The 14,535-nt window shown below is 37.2% G+C and overlaps 2 protein-coding genes and 1 long non-coding RNA gene across 3 annotated transcripts; 1 reads left to right on the top strand and 2 right to left on the bottom strand.

The window, feature by feature from the left end:
• Positions 1-278: 278 nt before the first annotated feature.
• On the bottom strand, positions 279-6,478 carry LOC117564070 (uncharacterized). Its single transcript, XM_034242699.2, has 4 exons — positions 6,103-6,478; positions 5,142-6,054; positions 4,713-5,069; positions 279-3,922 (listed from the first exon to the last, which is right to left on the bottom strand). The coding sequence occupies exons 2-4, from the start codon at positions 6,015-6,017 to the stop codon at positions 2,789-2,791; spliced, it is 2,367 nt and encodes a 788-aa protein (XP_034098590.1). The 5' UTR covers positions 6,018-6,054; positions 6,103-6,478; the 3' UTR covers positions 279-2,788.
• Positions 6,479-6,793: 315 nt separating this feature from the next.
• Positions 6,794-9,345, top strand: LOC117573071 (T-complex protein 1 subunit zeta). The gene is made up of 2 exons (XM_034255946.2): positions 6,794-7,030; positions 7,564-9,345. The coding sequence occupies exons 1-2, from the start codon at positions 6,894-6,896 to the stop codon at positions 9,023-9,025; spliced, it is 1,599 nt and encodes a 532-aa protein (XP_034111837.1). The 5' UTR covers positions 6,794-6,893; the 3' UTR covers positions 9,026-9,345.
• Positions 9,346-11,819: 2,474 nt separating this feature from the next.
• LOC117577699 (uncharacterized) lies at positions 11,820-12,247 on the bottom strand. Its single transcript, XR_004573302.2, has 2 exons — positions 12,074-12,247; positions 11,820-11,991 (listed from the first exon to the last, which is right to left on the bottom strand). It is a non-coding gene; the product is annotated as an uncharacterized LOC117577699 (long non-coding RNA).
• Positions 12,248-14,535: the final 2,288 nt, after the last annotated feature.

Below are 14,535 nucleotides of genomic sequence, written 5' to 3'. Positions count from 1 at the left end.
CAGCACCCCAATCAACAAAAACTTCACTGTAAAGTATTACTAATACCACGCATTGTCCCACAGTCCGGTAAATTAATGATATGATTCTTGAAACGCCTTTTGCTGCTTATAAGCAACGTATCGCGTCTATTCAATTCGTCATTCAACAAACACTCGAATTAGAAAAAAAAAAAATATCTCTGTATTTATTGCTAGTGGGTTACCAAGTTATTAAACCAAATCTCAAGTACATTCTTAGTATTATATGTATATGTAGTTCATTTTAAATTAAACGACAGAGTGATTAAATAAAATTGTAGATTTATTTTCTTTTTATTTTATTGAAATTTACATGTGGTAGAGTTCGGCTCTAATGATAATCTCTGTGCGCGCTTTTTATACCCTCGCTAGTTGCAAGTTACAATATATCTATGCCAACTGTGCCCAGATTTGTCTATTTTCATAGCACATACTTGCCAAGGGAATGATTGCGGTTAATTACTAAATTTGTTTTTAATACTACAAATTATTCGTATTAGTTTAGTTTGTATAAAATCGGACTACTTTAACATATAGAAATGATCGAGTTGCTTGGAATTTAAATACTGATCGATCTTGAGATTTTCTTTTAGTTGAAATTATATATAGAATTGTTTTCATTCTGCAAGGGTATTGAATATTCGGCGTGCCGAAGATAGCTTCTCATTCTTGTTTTCATATTGCAATTGTTTGTTTGTTCGATTTTACCTTCTTCTTTTATTAATATACATAGTATGTATGCTATATTAATATTAATTTATGCAAATTTTGTATTTGCTTTTTTGTTTAGATTTGTTTTGTTTATAGGGTGTTTTCTTTATTAGTAGCTTACGGAAGCGCACTTTGTTACGGCCTCTTACGACGAATTTGATGCGATTATATTTTCATGTATAAATTTGTTTCTTAGATCTGCTGTTAACTATTTCACAATTGTTTGTTATTGTTGAAAACAAGAATTCAATACAACGAAATACACAAGTTTTCTATCAAACACACATGCACACACGCACGATAAGTTCACCACTTGCGTGTATATGTGTATGTGTATGTGTGTGTGTTAAGTTAAGTTCTTAAAGCATAATGAGTAAGCGAAATGTAATCAAATACTTAAGTTTAGTATGGAGCTGCTGCAGTCATTTACATGTGCTTGTGTGTATATGTAAGTGTTGTATATTTATATGCTGCCGTAGCTTTTACTTTTTGTTGACAATTGTGCTAAATGAACTTACAACTAAGGTGAATTTGTTTGCTTATCAAAAATATCCATCATTCTTCATAATGATGAACTTATACATTGTATGTGGTGTATTTGTATATGTGGGTATGTGTTTACGCTCTCCTACTCTCTTTTTGCATTCATTCATATCTGTTTATCGACATCGATTGGCGAAGAGCAGGCAACAAATGTGCACATCTCAAAATTATTTATGTACATTAACGGAAACGGTAACGATCAATGGATTTTGAAATGCAAAAAGCTTTGCGGAAAACTATTGAATATGAGAGCAAGAGAAGATTTGTTGCATTTCGATATGATGATTTGCAGCCACTTCCTGCTTGGCAATATTCTTTCATAAATTCCAGAAAGTAGCTCTACATACAATAACAGGCATTTAGTATATTCAGTGATGCAATAATAAGTACAATAAATGAACAAAACAAAATGAATTAGATTACAAATCAGCCCTAGTACTATGTTTACATTTTATCATCTAGTAATTATAGTTGAATTAGATGCTATAGAAGCAATTGGTTTAACAAGGCTGCCGCACTCGTGAAGGAAGGTTTCATGTTTATACTATTTATCATTTATAGCTGTTTGTATGTGTTTGTTGTGTTTGTGTGTAAGTAAATGTATTTTTCAGATTCAGTCGTTTATGTTATTTGTAAATTAAATCTAACATTGATGTGTGTTTTGTTGTTGTGTATGTTTTACAGTTGTGTTATTGTTATTCAAAGTGCAGAGCTTAGCAACTCTTCTTGATATTCTTCCTGTTGCGCTGTTACTCTTGTTATTATAATTAATATAATTATTATTGTTTGTTATTTCATTTTAATGGCCCTGCGCATGATTCGCGTTACAACTTCGCACTTTGCGTATTTAAATAAATATATAATTAATATGCATACATATTTGTTTTTGTTTCTTTCGTAGTTTGTAGTTGTACAATAGAGAATACTTGTAAGAAATACTTGTTTCGTTTTCTTTTGACACTTATTAATCATTTAACTAGTGTTGTGGAATTGGAATGTGTGTGTTTGCCTCAATGTCAGTGAAGCACATTTTGGGGGGTATTATTCTGTTTTGTTTTGTCTTTAAACTCATAATAATAATCTAAATTGTTAACTAAAGTTACGCTTTTCATCTCTTTCGTTTTTGTCTTTCCTTTTTTTGCCACCAAATTGAGACGTTCAGCTGCTGTGCGAGCAAGACGGCAGATCTTTTCTTTTCTTTTTGTTTTTACATATATTGCATTCACGAATACAATAATCAGTAAATATAGTGCGTATGTGTAATGTTTATATCTACATATTAAAGTTCTTGGCTTAGTTACGGACAATTTTAGTTTGATTGTAAAATACTTAGAAGCTTAAGTACAGCTGTGTGAAATGTATACAACTCAAATACAACTTATAATAATCGTTAAAAAAAATATAAACATAGCTTGTGGATGTGTCATTCATTTCTTAGGGGTGGGGGAAATGCATAGCTGCAATAACTTAGATCTGTTGATTGATCTTCTTTACTATATATCAGCGGGTGGCTGGCTCACAGTGTGGTGCGACTGGAGCGACCACCGACGGCGCCGGTGCTGCCATTGGGACGATTGTGACGACGCTTGTGCAGGTAGAGGCCAGCGGCTTGGGCGAATGCCGAGCCGCATATTTGGCAAACGTAGCGCTTGACCTTGTCGTGTATCTGTTTGTGATTCTGTAGATTCTTGGTAGACTTGAAGCTCTTGCCGCAGATGTCGCACTTGAACTCCTCGTTGCTGTAGTGTTGCTTCAAGTGATCGAAGAGACTGTGACGCGAGACAAACGATTTACTACATTGCGGATAATCGCATTTGTAGCATCGCTCTCGCTCATCCTGATGCACCACCCGATGCGCATTTAAGTGTCCCGGCGATGCAAACGTGCGATGACAAACCTCGCAGGGGAATGGCTTCGATCCATCCCCGGCGAATAGTTCGTCGTCGTCGCCCACCAGGGAAACATCAGTAGCTCCGCCGCCAGCAGCATCTGCATCGCCGCTACCGCTATCGAGTATACTGTGATTCAGTGCCAATGTGGGCAGGAATAGCTCATCGTTGTGGCGTCTCAAATGCTCATCGTAATTGGACTTCTCGCGAAAACTGGCCGTGCACAACTCGCAATTATATTTGACTTCGTTGCCCGCGCCTAAATGCAGTTGCTTATGGTTCTCAAACTCTTCGCCAGTGTTGAACTGAATGCTGCACACATTGCAATAGTAACTGCCGCCCAGACTTGGCTGATGGCTGAGCATATGCAGATCGAGTTCCCGCAACGTTTGCACTATTTCGCCGCAATGTTCGCACTTGAATGGCGGAATGTCATCGTCCATGAAGTGCATTTGATCGTAGTAAATGTAATTCGGTATAAATTTTCGACCCATGCGTTCGGCGTTCAAACGTTCCATCTTCTGTTTGGAGTAATCAAAGCGCAACTGAGAGATACGTTTCGAGATTTGTATGGTGGTCACATCGATGAGCTGCTGCAATTCCATAGCCATTTGTTGCAGCCCCTCGCCGCGTCGCTCCTTGCTACGATAGTCGGGATCGAAGCGATTGTAGAAGCACTGATAGCGCTTAACCATAACGAGCAGTTTGGCGGTAGAGGTATCGTTCCATATGGCCGAAAAGCGTCGTCTGTATGAGGTTTCCTGTGCAGGAACAAATCGAAAGTGCATTAGAGAACAGGTATGGTTTTTTTTTGCAATACCGTCTTATTTCAGAATACAAAGGCTACGTTTAAATTGCAGCACTATATCTGCTATAACTTAGGCTATTTGTTAAAAGATTAGTCAGTCGAACAATGAGTTAGAATTAAGCATTTTGTATAACTACAAAGCTTGATCTGCATCTATGTTCCACTTCTTTGCAATAACATTGAAAACTACAACTGGTTCGTAGCTTTGCTAAGCACTGGTTCAAAAATATTCTATAGTTTGCTTAATTGAATTTAACTTTTTATTGAAAAAAAAAAAAAAAAATAATTGGAAATTTAATAAACCATTTCGTAGCGCATGATCAAGTGTCGAAAATTATGTTCTATAAAAATTGCAACCTTCCAGCTCATAAATTAAAAGAACGTCTTACTATATATCAGCATTTGGCAGTGGATTAAATAGTAGTTGACTTTGTTAAACTCGCATCTCAACTCAGTAGAAAGTTAATAAAAAAAAACGTGGATTTACATTAAACTAAAGAAGTCAATTCTATGTTACATAAAATTAGTAATAACTAACGCAATTTTTCCTTCTTATCTGTAACGCATAAAAGACTCGACTGGAAGATTCCAAATCCCACTGTTGTTTAATCGCTGATATGTGTGCAGTTATATAATCCATCTCCAGCTCTAGCTCCAGTTCAAAACAAACAAGAAAGCGTATCCAATAGCAGTGTCTGGTACACAAAAATACTGATCGCTTCGTATTGATTTACGGAACTCACCTTGACAACGGCGTCGGACATTTTCGAGTTGTAACTGTAAAGTTCGTTAAGAAAATGCAGCTCCTTGAAATACCAGAGAGTGCTGATGTTCGTCTTCTCGAGAGCCATGCGATTGCATTCGCGCTTGTAAACAGTGCGCAGATTGTCCCATTTCCTTGTGATCGCATCCTTGGCCAGTGAGATGTTAAAGCGATTCTTAAACTCGAGCACAATCCAGTCGAGGAAGCGAGCGCGTTTCACGCGATCCCGGAACTGGGCATGACTGTGATCCCACAGAAAGGGATTGCGCTTGTAAGAGTGTATCAGGAATTGTATCATCTTGCGATCCTTGATGTGCATGGTCAGCTCCCGATCGCGCTACATTCAGAAAGCAAAGAAGAGAGATTAATGTCTAGACAAATTAAAAGAGCCTTAAAGAGTACAACTTACGCCTAACAGAGATTCCTCCACCATTTCATCATAGCTGAGAAAATCAGATTCGCCACCAGCTGCACTGTTGTTGCCATGTCCTGCATTATAGCTGCTGGGATTGTAGTCAGGATACTCATTTGAATTGTCATTCAAATAGTTATGATCATATTCATCCATCGAATCATCGCCGTCGGCTGTTAGCGGCTCGTTTTTCACATCGACCACATTGGAGCCACTGCCGTGCCGTCCCAGGTATGGCGGTGGTCCAGCCAATTTCATGCGGGATCTGATGTTGGCCCTTGAGAGATCACTCTCGGGCAGAATTGCTTCGCTGTCGTCGTCCACATTATCAGTGTCATCGGCGGGCAGTAGATTATCGTCATTTACGGCATCATCATCGTTCTCGTTGTCATTATCGTGGTCGTTATCATTGTCGCTGCTGTCTAGCTCTTGCAGCTCCTGTTTGATGACCATTTGTGGCTCGAGCAGCGCAGTGTCCGCATCGGTCAAGTCTTCAATCTCATCAAACTGTTGCAATAAGCTGCTTCCATTGCCATAACCAAGTCGCCCTCCTACGCCGCTGCCGTCATCAACGTCGTCGCCATCACCATCAGCATCGTCTAGGCCTATGGACATAGGTTGGCCCAAGCCCAATCCCAACCCCAGGCCCAGTCTGTAGCCAGAGCTGCTGTTGCTGCGATGGGCTGCATCTTCGAGATGCACAGTTTGCATGTGACCGATGAATGCATCGAAGTAGAGAAACTTCTCGCTGCAGAAAATGCAGCGCAAGGCGAAATACTGAAAGTCCTCCGTGGCCGTCACAACGCCACAATCCTTTGTGCACTGTCGAAAAATCTCCTCATCATTTGTACGTGGATATGCCAACACACTCATTGTGCTCCCACCACGCTCCCACTTTTGCTAGAAATCTCTGTTGGCAATATGTTAGCTTGGCACACTGATTATCTTGGGAACTCACTGCACTGATTGAATTTTAGGTGATATTTTTCCTCTCCCCAATTAACAAAAAAAAAAAATTGTCGCCGAATTAGTTTCGTTTAGAGATGCGTGCTAAGCTACGTTTGCTTATCGATATCGTAGTATCGGGGTATCGGTGCCTTCCTTGATGATATAAATACAAATGTGTACATACATACATACACATGAACGTATGTATGTAGCGCACCAAACAGACAACAAAATGAATTTTAACAAATATTTAAATAGAGACTTCTTTGCTTTGCCTCATTGTTCAATTGGGACTGGTAAGCTTCACATCCCCACACACTGTCACAATAATACGAATTTGTTCATTTTGTAAATACTGCATAGACTTTAATATATTAATTAAATGTTATTACGAATAACAAGAAATGCAAACATGTTTTTATTTGAGACTGTCCACTCGATAATTTCGAGTGTGGCCGTGTTTACCACAATCGATAGTTCACGAGAATATCATAATAATTGTATTTAACTTGTATTATATTATAATATTATATATATAATTCATAATAAATTCTAAATTGTGGTATATTGTTCAGTAAAGTTACTTCATGTTTTGGAAACATATGTAAAAACTTACAATAGCGCAACAAGAAATCGATAACTTTTGTATTCTCACACATATCGTTGACTTGAGTGATTACCCACATTATCGCTATCGAATGTTCTGTGATTCTACTTAAACCAGTCGGCGGCGTGTGTTGCACTTGCATTTAATTTGTACTCAATAATTTTAATATTTATTATTGAACTAAATCACAGAAAATGGCTTCAATAAGCTTGTTAAACCCAAAGGCTGAATTTGCCCGTGCCGCTCAGGCGTTGGCCATTAACATCAGTGCGGCGAAAGGTTTGCAAGATGTGATGCGCACCAATTTGGGACCTAAAGGAACCGTCAAAATGTAAGTAATCTATATTAAAACGCAAGTTTATAGACACCATGACATAACTGAAAAATGCACAATGTGCAGATGCTATTAAACTAGCGCATTTCATAAACAATTTGTGACATCTGCTGCGGCAACCAATTTCCAACAGTGAGGTTAAGACCGCTTGTCGGCATGCGTCATCTGCTGAGACTGAGACAGCAATAGCAAATTTGCAGTGCAAAGCTCAATCATTTTATTTGCATTTTCTAAATAAAACTGCCAGTATAATGAACTGATTGATGAAAAAATGGCAGCATATTTTATGATGGACTAGAAGTTTTTCCTTGAAAGCCCCGTCATGTGCGCTCCACACGCATACACACACATGTGCATATGCCCATATGGTTGTTTATGTCTAGACAGGGACAGTGAGAGCGAGAGAGAGGAGCGTGATTCATTCTGTGCATTCTCGAAGCTTCGCTACATCGATGAATCGATAACGCTTGTTGATGTTATCGCAAGGAGTGGAAAGCGACTTATGGCAATTATATTTATTTGTATTGCAGGTTGGTCTCTGGTGCCGGTGACATCAAAATCACGAAGGACGGCAATGTGCTGCTGCATGACATGCAAATCCAGCATCCCACTGCTTCGATGATTGCACGTGCCAGCACCGCACAGGATGATTCTACTGGCGATGGCACCACGACAACAGTGCTACTAATTGGCGAGTTGCTGAAGCAGGCGGACATCTATTTGTCGGAGGGTTTGCATCCTCGCATCATGACTGAGGGCTTTGAGAAGGCACGCGACAAGGCGCTGGAAGTGCTTGAGAAGGTTAAGCTGCCCGTCGAGATCAACAAAAAGAATCTAATGGAAATTGCCAACACCAGCTTGAGGACCAAGGTGCATCCTCAGTTAGCCGACTTGTTGACCGAAGTGTGTGTGGATGCTGTGCTGTGCATTGCCAATGAGAAGCAGCAGCCCGTCGATTTGCACATGGTCGAGTTGATGGAGATGCAGCACAAGACGGACACAGATACGCAGCTGGTACGTGGCTTGGTCATGGATCATGGTGCTCGTCATCCCGATATGCCCAAGCGTCTGGAGAATGCGTACATTCTGACGGCCAACGTTTCACTCGAATACGAGAAGGCTGAAGTCAACTCCGGATTCTTCTACAAGACAGCCACAGAGCGCGAAGCGTTTGTGCGTGCCGAGCGCGATTTCATCGATCAGCGTGTCAAGAAGGTCATCGAACTGAAGCGTGCTGTCTGCGATGGCACCGACAAGTCCTTTGTTCTGATCAACCAGAAGGGCATTGATCCCATCTCGCTGGACGCCCTGGCCAAGGAGGGCATTCTGGCTTTGCGTCGTGCCAAGCGCCGTAACATGGAACGTTTGGCACTCGCCTGTGGTGGCACTGCCATGAACTCATTCGATGATCTGCAGGAGGAGCATCTGGGTTATGCTGGGACAGTCTACGAGCATGTGCTCGGCGAGAACAAGTTCACATTCGTCGAGGACTGCAAAAATCCGTTGTCTGTGACCATTCTGATCAAGGGACCCAACAAGCACACAATCACCCAGATCAAGGATGCTATTCGCGATGGCTTGCGTGCGATTAACAACACGATCGCAGATAAAGCTCTGGTGCCCGGCGCCGGTGCCTTTGAAGTGCGCGCCTACAATGAATTGGCGCAATTCAAGGACACGATTAAGGGCAAAGCTCGGCTGGCCGTGCAAGCCTTTGCCGATGCTCTACTGATCATTCCCAAAACACTAGCCATTAACAGCGGCTACGATGCCCAGGACACTATTGTTAAGCTCACGGTGGAGGATCGTTTGAGCCCCGAACTGATTGGTATTGATCTGGCCACTGGTGAGCCGATGAAGCCAACCGATCTGGGTGTCTACGACAATTACATTGTGAAGAAACAGATCCTCAACTCGTGCTCCATCATTGCCAGCAATCTGCTGCTCGTCGATGAGGTGATGCGTGCGGGAATGACCAGCCTCAAGGGCTAGTTGTGTCACTAGTTTCCCCTTGCTGTCCCTTGTGTAGCGTTTATGAGTTTCATTTAAAATTAACACACACATTTAAATTAAACAACACACACAACAGAACAAACACTACACAATACAAATTCTTACATGCACCCGCTAACTACGACAACAACAACAACTCAAATATGAACGATTCACGTCGTTGCTGAATGAGAGTAAAATGCTAACACTTATAGCTCCAAGTATTTCTCAACATTATTTTTTTGTATCACTAATGTTTACTTAATACAAACCATTGGTTTAAAAAACAATGAAAATACACACAACTTCATTTCAACATATCTGGCTTGTACTTAATTTTAACATAGCTGTATGTTTTTGGTTACGAAACGTATGTTTCCAAAACGAGTAATGTGGAAAAACCGTGATCTTTAAGATTCGAGCGAGAAATGGATATTACGGCCATATCTGTATTAACAGTCTGTCTGCGTTTGCTAAGGATATCTGTATATGTACATATCTATATAAAGTTGTTTATTTAATCCGAATGATGCGTTCACTTTCTAAGTAATAGTCCAAATGGCAAGCACTAGAACGTAAACAATTTCACTTGTAGTTTAAGGAATGCATGTCAATTTCCAATTTAAAATGTGCTTAATTGGACAACTTTTCTCTATTTTCTTGGCCTCTGCAGACATTGAATTCAAATATCTTAGTCATAAATGGAAATTTAATCTTATTTCCATATGATTTATTGCTTATTTTAAAATTAATTAATTTGCAACGACTGAAGACCTGCTGCGGAAGTTGAGTCTCTAATCTGCCTGCTGCCAATTGAGCAGCCGTTGCCTTTGAATATTTTTTTTTTTTAGGAATTGAATTGCTGTTTTTTTGCTGAGTGTATGTATGCACATTTGTATATATAATATATGACTTAATCATACGAAGTTTGTATATTTTTTTATTGAAAGTCAAAACAAATTCGTTTTCATCTAAAAAATAGCGAGAAATCTCATAGAGATCCCTTTGATATTATAATAATACTAGCAAGACTAGCAATTGGATTCGTCCTACATTCACTGCTTAGGGCTTGGGAGGATGAACTTTGTTATTATTTTACTATTGTTGAATGGTTAAATTTAAATATTTTGGTGAGTCTGACATTTAAATCCCTGTTTTCATTAATTTAGCTAAATGCCTAATTATGAATAATATTCCCGCTACATATGTATGAAGTAGAAGCGTATTTTTGCAATCGGAACATATAAAGTATATATGTACATTTTTCATCAGCATCAACAGTCAATTTGATTTAAATGTTTGCCATGACAAGTTTAGCTACAGTTTAAATACTATATGAAGTGCAGATACGATTTTAATTTTTATCAAAAATATTACTATTGGAAATACTGAAAACACTATAACTATATTGAACTATAATTTGCCCCGAGAGGAATGAGTCTCGATCCTATATTAATATATGTTACATATGTACACTCAAGTGCTATTTTCAAAAGTGATATATTCTAGTCAATTAAGAAATCTAAGAAAAAGAAAACATATTGAATATGTTATGGAAGAAAATAAAAGAAGTGCTGATCATTTCAATAATATAGAGGAAACGAAATCATCCGCGATAGTCGTATTGCAAATTGAATGATATAATTTACTAGCTTGTTTCAGTCGCGGTTTAAGATGTTTGTATTGCTTTACTTTATTCCAAAAACTACAAAATGAAAATATTGCTACAACGAATACGATGAAAGACTTGGAAAGGAACATGCATATAATCACTTTAACGGTGAGGAACTACTACTAATAATCAACAATTCATGCTATTTTATTAATAAAAAGTAAAGTAGTAAGTATAACCTTTCAAACGATCATAAACGATTTCTTGCAATTATAGGCACCAGTTTTTTTTTACAAAATAAATAAATGAAAATAATCAATAAATAATAATTGGTATATTGATAGAGTGCTACCTTTTAAATATACCATGGAGTACTTAACATACCAGATTGTCTACAGATTTGTTGCCATAAAAAAGTATTTCTTTAATAACTTCACATTCACATTTTCAGGAATTATAAATTCTACAGTTATTATTTTATGTACCCCAAATTGAAAATCAAGAATATATTTACTTTTTGGGGTCGGAGATGACTCTTATTGCTTGTTACCTACATATTCCACAGTCACAAAGATATATGTATATACATAACATATGTTACATATATGTATATAACGGGTATAAAAACTAAAATTGCTATTAATTGTGTGTGCAGAGCTTTTTTCTAACTTCGTTCGCTTTCGCATACAAGTTTAAATCCAGACAGTTACTCAGATTCCAATAATATAATCAAGTATTGATAACGGCTTTTTATATACTTTTCGAGAAACTATTTTAAATTGATAGAGTAGAAAATTAAACAAGTATGAAAGCGTTTTATACACCCGCTATCTATTTTCAATACAACCCTGCAGTTCTGAGCGCTAGTTCGTTGCTGGTGAAATAAGCACTTACCAGCAGACCACCGCTACTTACAAAGTGGCGTCTAGCCATGCGTTTTTTAATTTCCGTTTTTGTATGAAATGTCCGCAAATAGGGTCAATCGCCACCGCCTCGATTACCCACGAACTAGTGAAATAGTGCAACATATTAGGGTCTTTAAAGAAAGTACTTACATTACTTACCCCATGGAAAGGCCGGTAAAATACATAACATCGGATCCCATTGAAGGGTCGGTGAAGTAAGTACTTACATTGGACCCCATGGAGGGGCCTGCCATTATAAATTAAAAAACATGTACAATTGTAATTACAGTTTTTATTTAATTTAAATTTGTCTTTATTCTTACGAGTCTTGTTCTTTCATTACTTTTAGGCAGTTCGAGTTTTTAAAATATCTCTTTTTTTTTGGTTCTGCAGGGCCTTTCTCAATTGGTCCTCAGCTGGGTCAATACCGCCGACTGCAGTTATTGAATCTACAAATAAAAGGGATTAAAAAAGTTGTAATAGATTGAAGTGGATAATGATTATTAAATAATTATCTTTTAAAATACTCACCGATCATAACACCAAAGAAATTGTCTTCTTTTTTTAGGGCCGCAAACCCCTGTCATTATTTCCATAGCGTAGATTTTCTGTCATAATTTCCAATTGCACTTCTTTAGGCACATTGTAGTTTTCCACCGTAAAACTATACATTATGCTAACTGCTTGTTGTACTTTTATTATCTGTTTATTTAATATTTTACGCATTAAACATATAATACATACATTTATTATTTTTTAAGTAACTCACCTAATAATAGATCGATTGATCCGCTTTGGATTTCTCTACTCAAATGCTTGCAGAATTTCGTCAGCCAGCAAACACAGCTGCGTTTGAGCAAAAGAGTAGCACAAAATAAAACAAAGACGCGTAAACAAACAGCGATGTAAAGCGTAATCGAAGTTTTGTCTTTAATCTTGTGTATGCTCTTTCCACAAAATAACAAAAACAAAAGCGATGCTTGCCGTTATTTTGTACTTATGCTTTAAAACGCATACATTTATAAACTACGTGGTTCGAAGTTCGTTTACTATAGGGTCACTTTAGTAAGTACCCATGTAGTGATCGGCGAGGTAAGCACTTACCCAATCGACACCTCCAGTTCTGCAGGGAAGCAAAACTGTGTGGAATTATTCTTAAAATATACGTAATTAATATATCGTAGATTACTGAAATAAACTTAAGGCTATATTTGGTATATCTATATACAATTATATACAAATATTCCAAATAATATCTTTTATGGACTCTGAGATTTAAGTGACATGGTTATGTTGTCTCGGCTATTTATTTATTGATCAAGAAAATATGCAGATATGGGTAATTCTCTGACGGATGTAGCGTGCGACCATCTTTACAGTGAAAATAAAAACATAAACTAAAACATTTTTAAAAATAAAAAAGATTATTCTTATAGCTCTAGATTAGTACTATAATTAGAGCTAATTTTTTTTGTGTTATGTTTTCTGTTTTGATAATTGCGAAAATTGACAAATTTATACGCAAACCAAAAGATGAACGAAATTATGTATTTTATAATAAAATAGAACAAGTTCCTAAAATTAATCTTAGCTCTAAATATAGTGCTCATCCAAAGCTTTAAGAATAACCTTCACTTATTTTTAAAATTGTTTTAGTTTATGTTTTTTTCACTGTAAAGATGCTCGCACGCAACAAATTCCGATAGAGCATTACCTATATGTATTATTTCGAAGATATCTCTTTATGTGGTGTCTGTTATATACATATTTTTTGTAGGCACGAAGTGATAATGCCCTTCTACCCACTGGGGAGCGGGTATAAAAATTACGGTCTTACCTCATTTATTGAATAAATTCGCTGCCTTACTGTTTGTGATGTCAATCAGTTAATCAGTCAATCAGAACACGAGATGTATTATTATTGTATGTCTTAAACTAGTTTGCCACAACTATAGCAAGTTTTGCTTTGAATGTGAAATCAAGTTGGTTAATTTTTTGGCCTACACTTGATGCCTTAAAACTGAGTTGTGGCATGAATCTCATTTCGTGTGTCTCAAGAAATGCATAGTAAATTGGGTATTGGCTGTGCCTTTGGGTGTTTAATTCAAGGGTGAGTTAAGAGTGAAGAGGGGAAAGCAATCAACACTTTGTGAACCTTGGCAGTGAATTATGCAAATGTTCGTGTTGTTGCGGTTGTTGTTGTCCTACACATCAAAGCCGGAACTTGACCGGAGACGGGCACACATGGAAAAAAAGCTTAAACAGCTGACAGAACCCAATTTCCCAACGCCCAGCACGCATATATGAATGTGTGTATAGAAGCAGTGAATACACTGAGCTAAAAAATCAATCGACTTTTAAAAATTCAAAATTCTTTAGCGCAATATTGCGATTTTAGTGTTTTATAACCGCTATCTAATGGGTGGAAGAGTATTATAACTTTGTGCCTCCATGATATGTATGTAACAGGCACAAGGAGTATAAATATAATATATAAAGTATATTTATTATAAAAATAAAAATAGATCAACCGTAATTTTGAAGCTAGAATTTCTCGAATACATTTTCAATATGCCTGGTCTAGAATTAAAATTTTTCATAAAATTTTATATTCACACATATTATTTTAACAAATGGCTCTGTTCCACCAGACACAAATTTTGTATCAGTTAGAAATTGAACCATTGATTGATTTGCGACGTATTGTGTCAATTGAGAAAATATGTATGCGCCAATCTAAGGTCTATCACTACGTAAACAGTTATATAATATATTGTGAATCATAATTTGTGAAATACAAAAAATCTTTCGTGAAAAAATTTGTGGTACATTTTTGCTAAAATTGGTACATTTTTTCAAAATTTTGGTACAAAAAATTTTTTTTGGAATGGCAACCGTGGTTATACATATAAGAAATAATTTTTTTTTTTAATTTATTTAAGTTAAGAAATGACTATTTAAAGCTTTCTTTAAGTAGCTAAAACATATACCTA

Source organism: Drosophila albomicans, chromosome X, assembly GCF_009650485.2.
Source record: "Drosophila albomicans strain 15112-1751.03 chromosome X, ASM965048v2, whole genome shotgun sequence".
Taxonomy (NCBI): Eukaryota; Metazoa; Arthropoda; class Insecta; order Diptera; family Drosophilidae; genus Drosophila; species Drosophila albomicans.
Note: the sequence above shows the minus strand (reverse complement) of the source record. Positions and strands in the feature narration are given on the sequence as shown.